The 18,626-nt window shown below is 39.8% G+C and overlaps 1 protein-coding gene across 1 annotated transcript; it reads right to left on the minus strand.

Annotated features, from left to right (window-relative positions):
• Window positions 1–1,367: 1,367 nt before the first annotated feature.
• Window positions 1,368–18,400, minus strand: LOC110492187 (protein ILRUN). Its single transcript, XM_021566279.3, has 5 exons — window positions 17,770–18,400; window positions 6,024–6,178; window positions 5,686–5,883; window positions 4,467–4,786; window positions 1,368–4,323 (listed from the first exon to the last, which is right to left on the minus strand). The coding sequence occupies exons 1-5, from the start codon at window positions 17,925–17,927 to the stop codon at window positions 4,288–4,290; spliced, it is 867 nt and encodes a 288-aa protein (XP_021421954.1). The 5' UTR covers window positions 17,928–18,400; the 3' UTR covers window positions 1,368–4,287.
• Between the last annotated feature and the right edge of the window lie 226 nt (window positions 18,401–18,626).

Below are 18,626 nucleotides of genomic sequence, written 5' to 3' on the forward strand. Positions count from 1 at the left end.
TCTCCGCCCACCAGAAACACCACCTCTGGGTAAGTGGTTTCTTATTTGTTTATGGGCCCATACAGTTTGCTGAGTGCCAGAGTAGTGTTGGCCTTTGGAGGAATGTAGACAGCTGTGATAATTACAGATGAGAACTCTCTTGGTAGATAAAAAGGTCTGCATCTTACCGGGTGTTAATCCACTTCACTTACTGTAGTTCAATAACCAAATATATATTTTTTCAACCTCAAGGTGTCATCATAGCTGACATCCCATTCTTACTGCAGAAATCTTTGAAATAGATAAGACTTTTTTGAAAATGTGGTTACATAAAAAACAGATTTTACCGTCATCCTGTTACCAAACTTTACATCTGCATTGTTCTTCGAGTAAACGTGTTTTTGTTACATTTTCAGTGGAAATTGTTAAAAGTAGTCCTTGTGCATAGAGTTGGATGGTTTGTTTAACTTTGCAAGGTTTTTGTTTGGCATACTTTTAAAGTAAACAAATTCTGTTACTGTAGAATTGCCCACTGGCCAAGTACTTACTTTCGGCCCTAGGAGTTTAATACTTATTCAGACTGAAGAGTGATGTAGCAAAAAAACATTTTTACTGTAGGAGTGTTGGGCTCAAAGAGACAATTATGTTTAAATTGTCCTGCATGGAGGGGGGCAACTCTCGGGCGAGGGTCGTGTGCTACCTCCGGAGGTAGCGTTCGAGACGTGAGAAAATTTGCAGCTTTACATTACAGTAATAAAACTAATCTCAGAATTTGTTTAACACCTCTCGAGAATCTCCTTAAATGTTTTAGTCTACTGTATGTGGAGGCTATCCCCCTCTTTTTCAGTCAGAGCTTTTCACTATCCCATACCTTAGACATAGGCCCATGTAGCTTTACCTTCTAATAATTACTTTTATACCCTTGTCTAACTGGATATTTATTGGCTATTCATAAGATTTTTAGTATTTTAATTTAATCATGCCAAAAATGTTGATCAATGCCACATGAGATACAATCACCCAGACTGATGGCTGGAATTCATTTATGAATGAACCCCTGTTAAATTTGGTGCAAAGTAATCAGTTATATAATGTTGTGGGAACCTGAACAATGATTTGGATTTGGAGAGCTTATTGACATTAGTAGAGGAGAAGTTAGTTAATGAAACAAGTTATTCATTCTTAAGTTGCTTGCTTAGTAAATGTTACAGGCATCCATTTCCACTACCTGTACATAATAAATACATGTTTTTTTGTGTCGAGTGCATGATTCAATCTCATCCGTTTAAAAAATGACATCTGGAGAGAAATGTATTACTGCAGTGACTGCAAAACTAGTGAACGCAAGATAATGTAAAAAATAAAGACCATGGAGAAAACGGCCAGCATTTGGTTTTCAGTGATAATTTAATTATACAAAGGTTCATTCAAACATACAGAAAAAGGGCTTTCATTTCTTTGCTCTGACTTTGTCTCATAAATGTGCTGCTGTAGAACTCTAGCACCAAGTCATCCATTCACCACTCTGACCCCTGAAAATCTACCATACCAAAAAAAAAGCAAACGTATCACTCATTACATACATGACATCCAATTGTAAATGAAAAAGATAAAAATGGGGATGTGTCCCAAATGGTATTGTACCCTATTCCCTATATAGTAAGGGAACTATAAAAAGGGAATTGGGGGCGATATGAGACACAACCAGGGAGATTAGAGGGCAGTGTATTCATCTGTTTTTAAGACGAGGAGAAACGTTTGTCATTACCATGCTTCATAAGTTTCAAGAGCACATGCAATTGATCCAAGATATTTCCAAATGCTGTTACCTAGGCAGATCAACCATGACAAGAGGTGTGGTTCTGGACAATGATACTGCTGTGACATTTTCATAGTACACAGTCATCCCTGGGGGGTAAATGAGTGTGCTGCTGTTTGTTGTCCTACTCCCCCCTATGTAAAGTGAATATTTGAAAAAGGTCATCTCGGTAGCCAGGTTGTCAAAGTCTTCACTAGTTGCAGATGGAAATATAACAAATACAAGATAAAAAGTCATGTAGCCTTCCAGGCATGAAACTGAAGCATAAAGACAACTGGCCATAGTAAAAGAAGCGATAGGTAACTACTCAGTGCATAGAGATTAGCCAGTTAGTGCAAGTAACTTAAAAGGTCTTGAACAGTCAAAATCATGTTTTTCATGAAATTGAATGATATTTGGATGAAACCAGATCAAAGTATGATGACCAAAGTATGAAAAATGACTGTTGCTTTTACAATGATAAAGTTTGATCATAAAGTTACTGGTCCGCTCCCCCATGTCAAACACTTGGATTCATTATTAAGAGGACATCACTTTAACTCTAATTTTAATACACTAATGGTAACATGATACTGTCTTACCTAATTTAAATAAGTACCACCTTCAAACCAACATCGGCAAAAGTGTGTTTGGAGGGGCTTAGTTTATATAGCTAGATAGCTACTCTACTGGTGCCAACATTTTACTGTAGGGTGTCAGCAAATATAATTAAAAGTCTACCCTATTCATCTGTGGAAAAGACACGTTTCCCCATTCATCTGTGTCTGGTGTTACTGGCTAGCTAGGTCTTCACCCAGCATGGAACAAAAGAGTGGGAAGGGTCGTTTAAAACGCCAACGCAGTTGTCAGGCCAACACATCCGTCAGTGCTGCTGTGAACCGCATCACAAGAGACATGCCAAAACAAATATCATCGATGCAATTTCAATGTGGTTCGATTTGCTTTATGTATTACCAAATTAGCTTGAGATAATTGTATTGCAACGCCGCTCACTGCATCCAAGTCGCTTGACATAGGCATTTCAAAGAGCTGTCAGTCAAGGCTAGTTGTCGGTCATGAATAAAAGCAACCCTGCCCACTCAGCCTGTCTTTTCAAACTTCCTGGTAGTTAGCCATGAGAGAAAAAGTACTTTTCAGGATAACTGTTCAGAACCTTTCACACATTCTTTACATAGACTCTTGAGGGACTAATGAATTGACTGCTGGTACAAACAAATATTTTAACAAACGAGTTGTTTAACATTTTAATGTCTGAGCAAGAGGAGACTAATTGTGAATTCAGAATTTTCTCTCAACAGTTTATTCCAAAGCCCAGGATCATTAGCAAAACATTAATCAAGCTGTGCCTTTTTCAAAGCAAATGTATAAAATCTTTGGGCAAAATAAGCAAAGATGCTTCAAAACAACATAGCTCTACATTCTGCAAATACATTCAACTCAAGACAATAAAAGCCAGAAACGTCATGGGTTTGCAACATGTGGACTTTTGCAATCTAACAGAACAAATGAAAACAAATTGAACCTACAGGGTGCTGATACAAATCTACTTTCAATGTATTGACCCTGATATAGAGGATCCTTTGAGTAAATGTTAGTTAATGTTTTTTTTTGTGTTTTTTTTACAGGACTGGGCAACTCCAATTTTGATAAAGACCTCCCTCTAGTGGATGGATATACTGTAGCTCAACTTTCAGAGTAACATAATCAAAGTGAAGCTACAGCAAATAGTGAACAGGAAATGCATGTGAATGAGCTGTTCTTCATTTGATGTTACCAGAAAACATCAACAACAATACATGCATATCAGGCTGCTGAATTTGTGGAATTACTCTCCTGTCCCTGAAAAGTATACACTGTGAAATTAGGCTAAAAAAGTAAGAAGAGAACAGATTATATATTTTTAAGTCAGTTTAGGAACTAGAGGATCAGTACGCAAAATAAATGGCTTTTCCTCCCTAGTCTGTCTCTTTCAGGTTGCACAACACACGCAAACACACACACCCACGCAAACAGACACACACTACTCCTTTCAACACTGTAGTCTCAACTGCATTCAGACACGACAACTAAAATCAAAAAATAAAGATCAGAAAAAAAACTTCTCATTGCTTTTAAAAAGATTTTTAAGCACTCTCATTTTTAACTTAGCATTCACACATGCATACACTGGATGTGGGATGTTGGTTGAGTCGTATGCTGGGACAGAAAAGAGCTGCTATGTCTTCTGGTTTCTGTTTGTTTTGTGGTAAAGTGGAGGTGGGACTTTGCATAAATGTTTATATGAATCTCAGGATACTCCACCAGCCACAGGTAATCCTCCCTCATTAGTTGATGTGAATCTCAGGATACTCCACCAGCCACAGGTAATCCTCCCTCATTAGTTGATGTGAATCTCAGGATACTCCACCAGCCACAGGTAATCCTCCCTCATTAGTTGATGTGAATCCAGGAACACAGTGCTGCCTGGCTGTGACGATGTTTCCCATGTCTTAGGACTGCCCAAAAGGATAGGGTCCGTGAATACCCTGTGGGGGAAAATAAAGAAACATCTTGTGGATATAGAAAAATATTAATAAATACAAAGTTTTGGTTATACTGATGAGCTAAAGTATATTAAACATTGAAGTGTATCCCTAAGAAGTTTATTGTTGCTCCATATAGGCCTTACCTGGCTGTAAGTCACTACTGATAAGTTGCTTTGGAGACCGTTTGTTGCTATATTCACAGAGTTTTGTGACAGTCCATTTTGCTCTTGCTGCATTTGGTCCGGGCCACCCTCCCAGGTGTCCGCGGGGTCCTTGAGACCGCTGTCGTCACGGTGACTGTTTTCGTTGCTACCGACGTGTTTCTGTGGAGAGGCAAAGGGGTTGTAGTCTCCCTCCACGTTGCGGGCAGGCTGGGTGTTAAACTCGGCCTGGAAGGAAGACAGCTGCTGCGTCACACCCAGGAGGCCTCCCACCTCCACGCTGAGGATCACCCAGATCATATCTACAGTGGGGAGAGAAGAATGTTAACACTACACCGAGGGAAAGGTTTTAGAAAACTACACCTAGTAGAAGCATTAGACCTTGTTAGGGAAGATTCAGAATTTGTTGGTAACATATGTAAGATGTTTTATATTTATCAAATGTGTGTAAGTTAATTCTCATCAGAATGGTATTTTTGTATAATACTGTGGGCAGGGTTGAAGTATCTGTTCTATGTCAAGACTAAGTTGCATGGCCGCTGAGAGGGGAGAGGTCAAAGTGTCATCATGTGTAAACATATCTTTTACTCCCTACCTTTTCTAGTGGGGAAAGAAGGGTTGCAGTGTTGTTTCTATCTTAAACTATAGCCTCACCCTCCTCTCCGTGAGTTTGTCCAGGAGTTTGTATTTAGAGTGGGTTGTATCTAAATGACAATTTGATATATGCCTGTTGTAATAGAGGATTGGTTTATGGTTCTGGGTTTGGGAAAGGAGACAAAGCTGAACGATGAGTTATGTCTATGCTGTCTGACTGTGTGTCTTTGCTATTAAAGGAACTCAGTTGTATTGTAAGGGGGCTCTCAGAGAATTCATGGTTAGACACTGAATCGATCTGAGAGTCACAGGGTTGTGATAGAGCTCATATAATTAAAGATGGACTTTTATAACTAACTCTGACTTGTGTGTGTGGTTTGCTCCCATGATTTGGTAAATAGAGGAAATTTCCACGACAACCTTCAATGTATTCAAGTGATGAAAGCATTGCCTTTGGTGGATTCAACATTAGACACGTTACATCAAAGTATACTTTCTAGAGGATGTGAAAAAGGTTTGAGTGGTTTAAACAAATACATTTATAGGTGGTTTATTAAAATCGGTGCTAAACAGTTATAACAGCTGACTGCTAAATAAAGTTTCTCACCCCCATAGAAGAGTCCTGTGGCTGTGCTCATCCTCCACTGGCCCTGGTACATGCCAGGAGCCGCTGGGCTACGCATCTGCACACTGACATCAGCCATCTCCTGGGGGTCTAATGAGCGCACCATCACCATGTTCACATGACCAAATTGGTCCCCTCCAACATACTTCAGACATACCCCGGGGGGCCATGACTCTGCTCCTGTGAGAGACAAACAAACAAATTACACATGATGAAATTGATAAACCATTACCTCAATTGCCAGCCGCAGTAACGATCAGTAGCTTGTTAGGTTGTGATTTTAGTCACAGCTCCTAAAGGGTCTTTTCACTTCAACCAACCTGTGTTCTGTATCCTCCACGTCTTAGTGAATGGCGTGTCAGGGGGAACAGACTCCCCCTCACCGATCGTCACATCCCCAACAAAAGACATGCATGGTGCATTGATGTTGGGGCTTTCAAAGTCATAGTAGGCTCCGATGGCTGCTTGTAAGTTCCTATGAGAGACGTAAAAATGGGGGAAAGAAATGGATATCAGTTAGTAGAACACAACTATCCCCGTTTTGGTGCAAAGGGTGGAGGTTGAAAAGAGGGGGAAATCAAGCAAAAATATCATATTTAAAATAAAGGAAGGCTTGCTTGAAGAAAACTTAACCCGTTACACACATACCCCTATATGGGTTGAAACTGGCAGATTTGGGCACATAAGTGCCTGAATTCAGCCTGGTCTCAGAGACTAGACGTAACATAGTAAACCCGGTACACTAAAAGTATACTGAACAAAAATATAAAACTCAACAATTTCAACGATTTTACTGAGTTACAGTTCATATAAGGAAATCAGTAAATTGAAACAAATTCATTAGGCCTTGATCTATGGATTTCACATGACTGGGAATACAGATATACATCTGTTGGTCACAGATTAAATTTTTTTTTAAAAAACACACCAAAAAAAAGAGGGGCGTGGATCTGAAAAACAGTTTGTATTTGGTGTGACCACCATTTGCCTCATGCAGCAAGACACATTTCCTTCACATAGAGTTGATCAGGCTGTTGATTGTGGCCTGTGGAATGTTGTCCCACTCCTCTACAATGGCTAGAAGGCCAACATCCCGGAGTCGCCTCTTCACTGTTGACGTCGAGACTGGTGTTTTGCGGGTACTATATAATGAAGCTACCAGTTGAGGACTTTTGAGGCGTCTGTTTCTCAAACTAGACTCCCTGATGTACTTGTCCTCTTGATCAGTTGTGCACCGGGGCCTCCCACTCCCTTTTCTATTCTGGTTTGAGACAGTTTGCGCTGTTCTGTGAAGGGAGTAGTACACAGCGTTGTATGAGATCTTCAGTTTCTTGGCAATTTCTCACATGGAATAGCCTTCATTTCTCAGAACAAGAATAGACTGACGAGTTTCAGAAGAAAGTTCTTTGTTTCTGTCCATTTTGAGCCTGTAATCGAACCCACAAATGTCGATGCTCCAGATACTCAACTAGTCAAAAGAAGGCCAGTTTTATCGCTTCTTTACATCAGAACAACAGTTTTCAGCTGTGCTAATTGCAAAAGGGTTTTCTAATGACCAATTAGCCTTTAAAAATGATAAACTTGGATTAGCTAACAACGTGCCATTGAAACACAGGAGTGATGGTTGCTGATAGGCGTACAGAGGCCCACTATGTAGATATTTCCTAAAAAAAAATATTTTAAAATAATTCAGCCGTTTCCAGCTACAATAGTAATTTACACAACATTAACAATGTCTACACTATATTTCTAATCAATTTGATGTTTTTTTGTCCATTAGAATAAGTTATTTTCTTTCAAAAACAAGGACATTTCTAACTGACCCCAAACTTTTGAGCGGTAGTGTACGTTGTGCAAATTCGTAACATATCTACAACAAATTAATACAAACCATAGATTTTTTAAAATATACTTTCTTCGCTTCAGGCCCCCTCATACTCGGCTCAAGGCAAAAAAAACATCTGTCTGTTTAAGCAAGGAATATTGGCCTTTTTCATCAATTTACACACAATACCCCATAATGACAAAGCAAAAACATGTTAAAAAAAAAATAATAATAATAAATATATATATATAAACAAATAAATAAATAAATAAAATAGTCTCCAACCTAAGTGTTTCAACCACTCCACAAATTTCTTGTTAACAAACTAGTTTTGGGAAGTCGGTTAGGACATCTACTTTGTGTATGACACAAGTCATTTTTCCAACAATTGTTGACAGACATATTATTTCACTGAATCACAATACCAGTGGGTCAGAAGTTTAGATACACTAAGTTGACTGTGCCTTTAAACAGCTTGGAAAATTCCAGAAAATGATATCAGAAGCTTCTAAAGCCGTGACAAATGATGTCAATTAGCCTGAGTCAATTGGAGGTGTACCTGTGGATGAATTTCAAGGCCTACCTTCAAACGCAGTGCCTCTTTGCTTGACATCATGTGAAAATCAAAAGAAATCAGCCAAGACCTCAGAATTTTTTTTGTAGACCTCCACAAGTCTGGTTCATCCTTGGGAGCAATTTACAAATGCCTGAAGGTATCACGTTTATCTGTACAAACAATAGTACGCAAGTATAAACACCATGGGACCACACAGCCATCATACCGCTCAGGATGGAGACGTGTTCTGTCTCAAAGAGATGAACGTACTTTGGTGCGAAAAGTGGAAATCAATCCCAGAACAACAGCAAAGAACCATGTGAAGACGCTGGAGGAAACAGGTACAAAGTATCTATATCCACAGTAAAACGAGTCCTATATCGACATAACCTGAAAGGCCGCTCAGCAAGGAAGAAGCCACTGCTCCAAAACCGCCATAAAAAAGCCAGACTACGGTTTGCAACTGCACATGGGGACAAAGATCCTACTTCTTGGAGAAATGTCCTTTGGTCTGATGAAACAAAAATACAATTGTTTGGCCATAATGACCATCGTTATGTTTGGAGGAAAAAGGGGGAGGCTTGCAAGCCGAAAAACACCATCCCAACCATGAAGCATGGGGGTGGCAGCATCATGTTGTGGGGTGCTTTGCTGCAGGAGGGACTTGGTGGACTTCACAAAATGAATGGCATCATGAGGAAGGAAAATGTTGAGGATATTTTGAAGCAACATCTCAAGACATCAGTCAGGAAGTTAAAGCTTGGTCTCAAATGGGTCTTCCAAATGGACAATGACCCCAAGCATACTTCCAAAGTTGTGGAAAATGGCTTAAGGACAACAAAGTCAATGTATTGGAGGGGCCATCACAAAGCCCTGATCTTAATCCCATAGAACATGTTTGGCTAGAACTGAAAAAGTGTGCATGAGCAAGGAGGCCTACAAACCTGACTCAGTTACACCAGCTCTGTCAGGGGGAATGAGCCAAAATTCCCCCAACTTATTGCGGGAAGCTTGTGGAAGGCTACCCGAAAGATTTTGACCCAAGTTAAACAATTTAAAAGGAAATTAATATGTAAACATCTGACCCACTGGGAATGTGATGAAAGAACTAAAAGCTGAAATAAAGAATTCTCTCTACTAATATTGACATTTCACCTTCTTAATAAAGTGGTGATCCTAACTGACCTAATACAGGGAATTTTTACTAGGATTAAATGTCAGGAATTGTGAAAAACTGAGATTAAATGTATTTGGTCAAGGTGTATGTAAACCTCTGAATTCAACTGTGTGTGTGTGTGTATATATATATATATAAATAAAAACAACATCATATTTACATAAGTGTTCAGAACCGTTACTCAGTACTTTGTTGAAGCACCTTTGGTAGCGATTACAGCCAAGTCTTTTTGGGTTTGACGCTACAAGCTTGGCGCACCTGTATTTGGAGAGGTTCTCCCATTCTTCTCTGCAGATCCTCTCAAGCTCTGTCAGGTTGGATGGTGAGCGTCACTGCACAGCTATTTTCAGGTCTGTCCAGAGATGTTCGATCGGGTTCAAGTCCGGGCTCTAGCTGGGCCACTCAAGGACATTCAGAGACTTGTCCTGAAGTCACTCTTGCATTGTCTTGGCTGTGTGCTTAGGTTCAATTTCCTGTTGAAAGGTGAACCTTCGCCCCAGTCTGAGGTCCTGAGCGCTCTGGAGCAGGTTTTAACCAAGGATCTCTCTGATCTCTTTGCTTTCCCTCGATCCTGACTACTTTCCCAATCCCTACCGCTGAAAAACATCCCCACAACATGATGCAGCCACCACCATGCTTCACCGTAGGGATGGTGCCAGGTTTCATCCAGACGTGACACTTGGCTTTCAGGCCAAATAGTTCAATCTTGTTTCCCATGGTCAGTCCTTTAGGTACCTTTTGGCAAACTCCAAGCGGGCTGTCATGTGCGTTTTACTGAGGAGTGGCTTCAGTCTGGACACATACCATAAAGGCCTGACTGGTGGAGTGCCTTCGGAAAGTATTCCTACCCATTGACTTTTTCCAAATTTTGTTACAGCCTTATTCTAAAATGGACTAAATATAATTTTTTGAAATCTACACACAATACCCCATTATTACACAGTGAAAACAGGTTTTGAAATGTTTGCTTTTGTATTAAATTAAAACCAGAAATACCTTATTTACATAAGTATTCAAACCCTTTGTTATGAGACTCAAAATTGAGCTCAGGTGCATCCTTATTCCATTGGTCATCCTTGATGTTTCTACAACGTGATTGGAGACCACCTGTGGTAAATTCAACTGATTGGACATGATTTGGAAAAGCACACACCTGTCTAGATAAGGTCCCGTAGTTGACAGTCCAACAACGCTTTTTGGTCTTAATTTAAGGTTAGGGTTAAAAATAAGGTTAGAAGTGTGGTTAAGTAAAAAATCTGATGTTAAGAAGATACATTTTATAAATAGGCGGGGTTCATGACTTTGCGGTAGCTAGAGTGATGACCGGTTAGTGGCAGCAAGAAATTGTGATATAAAAGGCGAATGCCAATAAGAATGTGGTAAAAATGTGGCTGTTTGAAAGGGGACCATATTTACATTGCCCAATTATTTTTCAGGCAACATACCACAAATCCTATGTGAATTAATTATTAGTTAGTCATGTTGGCAATAGAACAAGCTTTCAAATGATGCCCACCTAACCCAGATTGCAATTTATAAATGGGTTGTTTTTAGATTGGATAAACAGCAACATAAATGTTATGGCGGGGATGCAGGATTGTGTTCCAAATAAAAACAACTATAAGTGTACTTGTTTTAGTTCCTAAAACGGCACAGCTAAGAGAGCTAAAAAAGAAAAGAACCTCATAGTTGAATACTCTTTGATTCAAAAGTGCATTGAAATTACTCAGGAACTGTGCACACTTTGGGAGAGGTGTGTGGCCATTTGGACACCAGTTAGTCCTCTCACTCAAACCTTTGTAATTTTTTTGTCTTGCGTTGCACAGTTTTGTTTTTGCGTCTTTTACAGTCGGTTTTGTACACCAGCTTCAAACAGCTGAAAATACAACATGTTTGGTTATTGAAAATATATTTCTCACAGCGGTTAAGATGGCACAATGATTCTCTACACATTGCTTGTTTTGTCATGTAAACTGAAATTAGTCAAACTATCCATATTTCTGCAACCATGAAATGGCAGAACGATTTCTGCATATTGCAACTTTAATCTACAGACTAAACCCTGTCTTGAATTTTAATAAGACCCCTTGAAGTACATAAAAAAAAATATTTGATTAAAAACTTAAAATTTGGCCTACTGCTATTAGCCCATACAAACACATTGCATAGTAAATTCACAACATTTAACAGATAGTCCCCCCCAAAAAAAAAATCTAAAAAGGAAGTTTATCTGAGAGATATAAGAAAGATCAGCTTTGAATTTATTTAAAAAATGTTTTTACATGTATTTAATGTTGGCACTAAAAACACTCTTCATATATACACTTTCATTCCATTTTTCAACTGGTACCGGGCGGCCTTCAGACGACTTTTGTGATGCCTGTGGGCGTCCTAGAGCAAAACACGTACAGTACTAGTCAAAAATTTGGACACACCTACTCATTCCAGGGTTTCTCTTTATTTGGACTATTTTCTACATTGTAGAAGACATCAAAACTATTAAATAACACATGGAATCATGTAGTGACCAAATATTAAGTGTTAAACATCAAAATATATTTAATATTTGAGATTCTTCAAAGTAGCTCTTTGCCTTGATGACAGCTTTGCACACTCTTGGCATTCTCACAATCAGCTTCACCTGGAATGCTTTTCCAACAGTCTTGAAGGAGTTCCCACATATGTTGAGCACTTGTTGGCTGCTTTTCTTTTTCCATGCTTCACGATGGGAACCACACATGCGGTGATCATCCGTTCACTTACTTTGCGTCTCACAAAGACACGGCAGTTGGAACCAAAAATCTCACATTTGGAATCATCAAAACAAAAAGGGCAGATTTCCACCGGTCCAATGTCCATTGCTTGTGTTTCTTGGCACAAGGAAGTCTCTTCTTCTTATTGGTGTCCTTTAGTAGTGGTTTCTTAAACGGCAATTTGACCATGAAGGAAGGCCTGATTCACGAAGTCTTCTCTGAACAGTTGATTTTGAGATGTGTCTGTTACTTGAACTCTATGAAGCATTTATTTGGGCTGCAATCTGAGGTGCAATTAACTCTAATGAACTTATCCTCTGCAGCAGAGGTAACTGGTTACTACATGATTCCATATGTGTTATTTAATAGTTTTGAATGTAGAATAAAAGTGAAGACATCAATGTAGAAAATATAAAAATAAAGAAAAACCCTTGAATGAGTAGGTGTCCAAACTTTTGACTGGTACTGTACGTGTTTGTGAGAGTCTCGCCTTTGCACAGAGGTGTATTAGTGTGTAGCCCAAACTGTTCGGACACTACAGACAGATGCTTGGGACTCTACAGTGGAGCCAAGCCCACTGTAGAGCAAAACTGAGAACACCATCGTGTTGGTGAGAGTCAAATCAAATTGATTTATATAGCTCTGCTTACATCAGCTGATATATCAAAGTGCTGTACAGAAACCCAGCCTAAAGCAATGCAGGTGCAGAAGGACGGTGGCTAGGAAAAACTCCCTAGAAAGGCCCAAAACTAGGAAGAAACCTAGAGAGGAACCAGGCTATGGCCAGTCCTCTTCTGGCTGTGCCGGGTGGAGATTATAACAGAACATGGCCAATATGTTCAAATGTTCATAAATGACCAGCATGGTCAAATAATAATAATCACAGTAGTTGTCGAGGGTGCAACAAGTCAGCACCTCAGGAGTAAATGTCAGTTGGCTTTTCATAGCCGATCATTGAGAGTATCTCTACTGCTCCTGCTGTCTCTAGAGAGTTGAAAACAGCAGGTCTGGGACAGGTAGCACGTCCGGTGAACAGGTCAGGGTTCCATAGTCGCAGGCAGAACAGTTGCAACAGTCATCTTTCCATAGAGAGGTTTTTCTAGGCCAAACCATTCGGACGTTACAGACGATTTTGTGAGAAGACTGATTTCCGGGATGTCTCATGGTCTGACAAACACCACTCTAGCTGTCACCTTTCACCGCAGATGCGGAAGTGCGACATTGGCAGATGCGGTGGATTGAGACACATCCAATGCAAAAACCGATATATCTAGCTTAAACTGATGGATTTTTAAATGGGGATTGTTTTATTATGCGGGGGCATGGACATCGACTATAGGGGGGTTTTAAAGGACCAATCTTGAGGAACTGGCCAAAAACAGAGTGCGTGGAGATGATTTATGGATAACCTATGCTCCTCATGGAATAAAATGGTTTAAGTCAAGTCAGTAAGTCAAAGGTGAAATCTTGTGCCTTTAATTTAAAATTTCCACTGCCGTGGTAACTTGTATTGCTTCTTGGATCCCTCCCCCTGACACACTCTGATAAGGACAGGGAGCCAAGCCCACTGAAGCCAAGCCCACTGATCCACCACCCCTAAAGGCTTTTACTAACTAACAAGCTGGTCAACAGGAATTACATTCTCTGAGAATGTTTTTTTAGTCCCTTTCAAAATGTTCCTTGCTCATACAATTTGGCCAGATGTATTTTAGTGGACATTGACCATTAGAATTATGCATGTTCCTCAGAGCAACACTACAGAAATGCTGCAAGCTGAATGTACAGCAATATACCTACTGTCATATGTGAGTGCAGCAGTTCCACATTTTAGACAGTGCAAATACATAGTCTCACGTGATTACAAATCAAGGCCTTCGAATGCCCATTTGCCACGATGCAGTAGTATGTTGTTAGTTAACTAGCCATAGTCAATAGCGACGCAAAACTGTACAAATGTAATAGTCAATGAATGGAGTTATAACGTTCACAACCATGGAAGATAAACTGTCCAGTAACATTACTAAGGACGAACGACTAAGAGATATGTGTATTGTGTACATAGTTGCATTAATAAACAATTTGTGAAACGTTTCCACAGCAGAACACTGCTGTGTGAGGGCAAACCTTCCACCTGCAACATTGCTGCATGTGAAACTTGAACTGCACAACATGCTGACTGCACCACATGCTGACTGCAGCACGTGCCCATGATCTAAAGGAGGATCTTGGAACCATAGAGATCCTATTCAAGTACTATGTCATAACCCCTCAAAAGTTCCAGAATGGTATGAAAATGGAAGCCATTGTGGTGGTCAGGGAGAAATCCAAACCAGTCTAATTGGAATGAATGGCAGTAGAGGCATTGGAGATGCATTTCCTGCTTTACTTACGCAGGAAAATAAAGGCATGTGATAGAGTGTGCAATATAATTATTGTCACCCTAAAATGATTGTATAAACTATTTATAGGTCTAACTTTGACATCTAAAATATATGTAGATAGACCATAAATGGAGTAATCCAAAGGTAGACTGGCTCTGGCAGAAAACACTCAAATCTAAATGTGAAACGATTCTCAATTGTGATATAGTTCAAGAAACAAAGCCCTTTACTTTCATATCACATAAACATAATTTCACAAATGCTAAATATACACTTACTGTTCATCTTCAGGCGAGTCTTGTGGGTGTCTTTGAGCAACCGACATGAACGTCTTCATGAAAAACTCACCTTTCCATAGATGGGTCATAATAGTTTGTAGGCCAAACTATTATGTTGTGTTATCATATTTTGCCTACTCCAATGTTTGTAGAATGCATACTGGCATTTGAAAAAGGGAATCCGGACACACTGTGGGCACGGGGGACATTTAAATGTAGTTGTAGATGCATGATACATTTGGAATTCCATGATCAGAACTCTGATCAGAATACTAAAGCTGCATGAACTTTCAAGTCTAGACACAGCCTTAAATCCACAATATGTAACTTTTTGGGCAACTACCAAATTCACATAAAAAAAGTGGGTTATAGATCTGTCACTCATTGAAAGCAAGTCCAAGAAGCGGAAGATATGTTCTATGTATGCTATTTCTATGCCACCCATTCTTAAGTTTAGTTTTTGGGGGTATTTTACTTTTGGCTTTGAACACCAGTTTCAAACAGCTGAATAATAATTTAAAAAATGTTGGTTATGGAAAAAATATTTCACAGCGGTTTAAATGGTAGAATGATTCTCTACATAGTGACTGCTTCTTTTGTTACATACAGTGCCTTGCGAAAGTATTCGGCCCCCTTGAACTTTGCGACCTTTTGCCACATTTCAGGCTTCAAACATAAAGATATAAAACTGTATTTTTTGTGAAGAATCAACAACAAGTGGGACACAATCATGAAGTGGAACGACATTTATTGGATATTTAAAACTTTTTTAACAAATCAAAAACTGAAAAATTGGACGTGCAAAATTATTCAGCCCCCTTAAGTTAATACTTTGTAGCGCCACCTTTTGCTGCGATTACAGCTGTAAGTCGCTTGGGGTATGTCTCTATCAGTTTTGCACATCGAGAGACTGAATTTTTTTCCCATTCCTCCTTGCAAAACAGCTCGAGCTCAGTGAGGTTGGATGGAGAGCATTTGTGAACAGCAGTTTTCAGTTCTTTCCACAGACTCCCGATTGGATTCAGGTCTGGACTTTGACTTGGCCATTCTAACACCTGGATATGTTTATTTTTGAACCATTCCATTGTAGATTTTGCTTTATGTTTTGGATCATTGTCTTGTTGGAAGACAAATCTCCGTCCCAGTCTCAGGTCTTTTGCAGACTCCATCAGGTTTTCTTCCAGAATGGTCCTGTATTTGGCTCCATCCATCTTCCCATCAATTTTAACCATCTTCCCTGTCCCTGCTGAAGAAAAACAGGCCCAAACCATGATGCTACCACCACCATATTTGACAGTGGGGATGGTGTGTTCAGTGTGATGAGCTGCGTTGCTTTTACGCCAAACATAACGTTTTGCATTGTTGCCAAAAAGTTCAATTTTGGTTTCATCTGACCAGAGCACCTTCTTCCACATGTTTGGTGTGTCTCCCAGGTGGCTTGTGGCAAACTTTAAACGACACTTTTTATGGATATCTTTAAGAAATGGCTTTCTTCTTGCCACTCTTCCATAAAGGCCAGATTTGTGCAATATACGACTGATTGTTGTCCTATGGACAGAGTCTCCCACCTCAGCTGTAGATCTCTGCAGTTCATCCAGAGTGATCATGGGCCTCTTGGCTGCATCTCTGATCAGTCTTCTCCTTGTATGAGCTGAAAGTTTAGAGGGACGGCCAGGTCTTGGTAGATTTGCAGTGGTCTGATACTCCTTCCATTTCAATATTATCGCTTGCACAGTGCTCCTTGGGATGTTTAAAGCTTGGGAAATCTTTTTGTATCCAAATCCGGCTTTAAACTTCTTCACAACAGTATCTCGGACCTGCCTGGTGTGTTCCTTGTTCTTCATGATGCTCTCTGCGCTTTTAACGGACCTCTGAGACTATCACAGTGCAGGTGCATTTATACAGAGACTTGATTACACACAGGTGGATTGCATTTATCATCATTAGTCATTTAGGTCAACATTGGATCATTCAGAGATCCTCACTGAACTTCTGGAGAGAGTTTGCTGCACTGAAAGTAAAGGGGCTGAATAATTTTGCACGCCCAATTTTTCAGTTTTTGATTTGTTAAAAGAGTTTGAAATATCCAATAAATGTCGTTCCACTTCATGATTGTGTCACACTTGTTGTTGATTCTTCACAAAAAAATACAGTTTTATATCTTTATGTTTGAAGCCTGAAATGTGGCAAAAGGTCACAAAGTTCAAGGGGGCCGAATACTTTCGCAAGGCACTGTATATTGAAATTTGGCTACTACTAATTTAACTATTAGCATTTTAGCAACCAGGAAATGGCGGAGCAATTTCTGCATGTTACACCTTTAAACTGGCTGGCTAACAAACATGCTGTGCATATAACAATAAGATATTGTAAAACAATTAATTTTATCACAGCACTGGCAGACCATGGCTGATCTATACTCTCCCTAACCACTTGATCTTTTATGATGTCATAATAACAAATCATGCATTGAACCTTATTGTGACCTAGGTCATAATAACAATTATGTTCCTTCTAGTATTATAATTCTATGCTTGGAACCTTGTTGTGACCCAGACCGTGGTCTTGTGATGCCTGGACACTTTCATGTGGAAAGAAATGTATTGCTGAAAAAGAAAATCAGAGTGGACAAACGAGCCTCATTGGTTGTATTTGCCTAGCTAGATATGACTACTCTTGCTAAAGATTACTTAATTCAACGTTAACTCAAGACCCTCTCCAGACATTATAATTAGTATGACGGTAACATAGCTGTACAAAATAAAGATATGAAATTTACACGTTCCACAATAACGTTATAGAATGATCGTAAATAGACCCACACCTGTCAATGATTTTTCATTGAAGGAAGGACTATCCTGGCTGTAGCTAATTAGCCAGTTAGCTAGCAATCCAAATGACAATCCAATTAATTACATTTTACATCTAAGACACAAAATAATATTTTTTGCTCGTTGAATTGTAAATAAAAAGAAAATCACAAACAAATTGTTGGCTGACTATCTGTCATACAGCTAACTAACTAGCTCAATCCTCTCCCTAGCTATCTAAGTTAGCATTAGCAAACACAGAGAGGCCACAAGTCCCCGAGCTCACCAATTGGTCATGTCCAGGAAGAAGGCGCATCCAGCGGGGTTCAGTTGAAACCCAAGCAGTCTCTGAAACTCGGCTATGAGGATGTCTTTATCGGTGGTGCCCATGCAGCTGAATTTCTGCATAAGCTCCGGGTCCAGATCCAATTCCATGCCCTCCATCGCGGATTTCCCTGACAAGGGACAGGGTACCTTTCCTAATTTAGTCCGAGGCCTCAACCTGTCATAAAAAAAACTAAACAACAACCCAAATGCGCATGACAGTGACAAATCTACGACTGATGCCGCGTTCAAACCAACAGGGAACTCGGAAATCTCCGAGGTCAGTGCGTTCAAAACAACCGGGAACTCGGGGAAAAAACGAGCTCCGACTGGGATTTTTGTTTATTTAAAACGGTCATCAAACTCGCAATTCCACATCGGGAACTTGGGCCTCTTTCTATCGCTCAGACTTTCCGACCTGAAGATCACTGATGTCATGTTTTAACCTCGTATTTGCCGAAATCCTAATTGTTTTGAACGCGGCATAATGGTGCGTTCAAGACAACTGAGAATTCCGAACAAACAAGACTTCAAATCATGACGTCAGTAATTTTCAGGTCGGAAAGTCGAAACTCTACGAAGGTTCCCGAGTTGGAATTCCGAGTTGGATGACCGTTCAAAATATGTTTCCCAGTTGGAGCTCGTTTTTTCCCCCAGAGATCCCAGTTACCGTGAACGAATTGAATTTGGAAGTCGGATATTTCCGAGTTTCCAGTTGTTTTGATCGCAGCATACGTCAACCCATGGCCAATTCACGAGGGTCGGCGAAATAATCTGCCAACTCGGAGGTCACACCTAAAACGGTCAACTATTTGTTTT

This window comes from Oncorhynchus mykiss, chromosome 16 (assembly GCF_057628025.1).
Source record: "Oncorhynchus mykiss isolate SJ-2025 chromosome 16, ASM5762802v1, whole genome shotgun sequence".
Lineage (NCBI taxonomy): Eukaryota > Metazoa > Chordata > Actinopteri > Salmoniformes > Salmonidae > Oncorhynchus > Oncorhynchus mykiss.

What these genes read in the sequence shown, in the direction of transcription:
- LOC110492187 (XM_021566279.3), bottom strand. Translation starts at nt 17,927, where the DNA reads ATGGAGGGCATGGAATTGGATCTGGACCCGGAGCTTATGCAGAAATTC. An exon ending in CACAGGACTCTTCTATGGGG is followed by an intron (nt 4,787 to 5,685) that starts GTGAGAAACTTT and finishes TCCCCACTGTAG; the next exon opens with ATATGATCTGGGTGATCCTC. An exon ending in CAGTAGTGACTTACAGCCAG is followed by an intron (nt 4,324 to 4,466) that starts GTAAGGCCTATA and finishes TTTCCCCCACAG; the next exon opens with GGTATTCACGGACCCTATCC.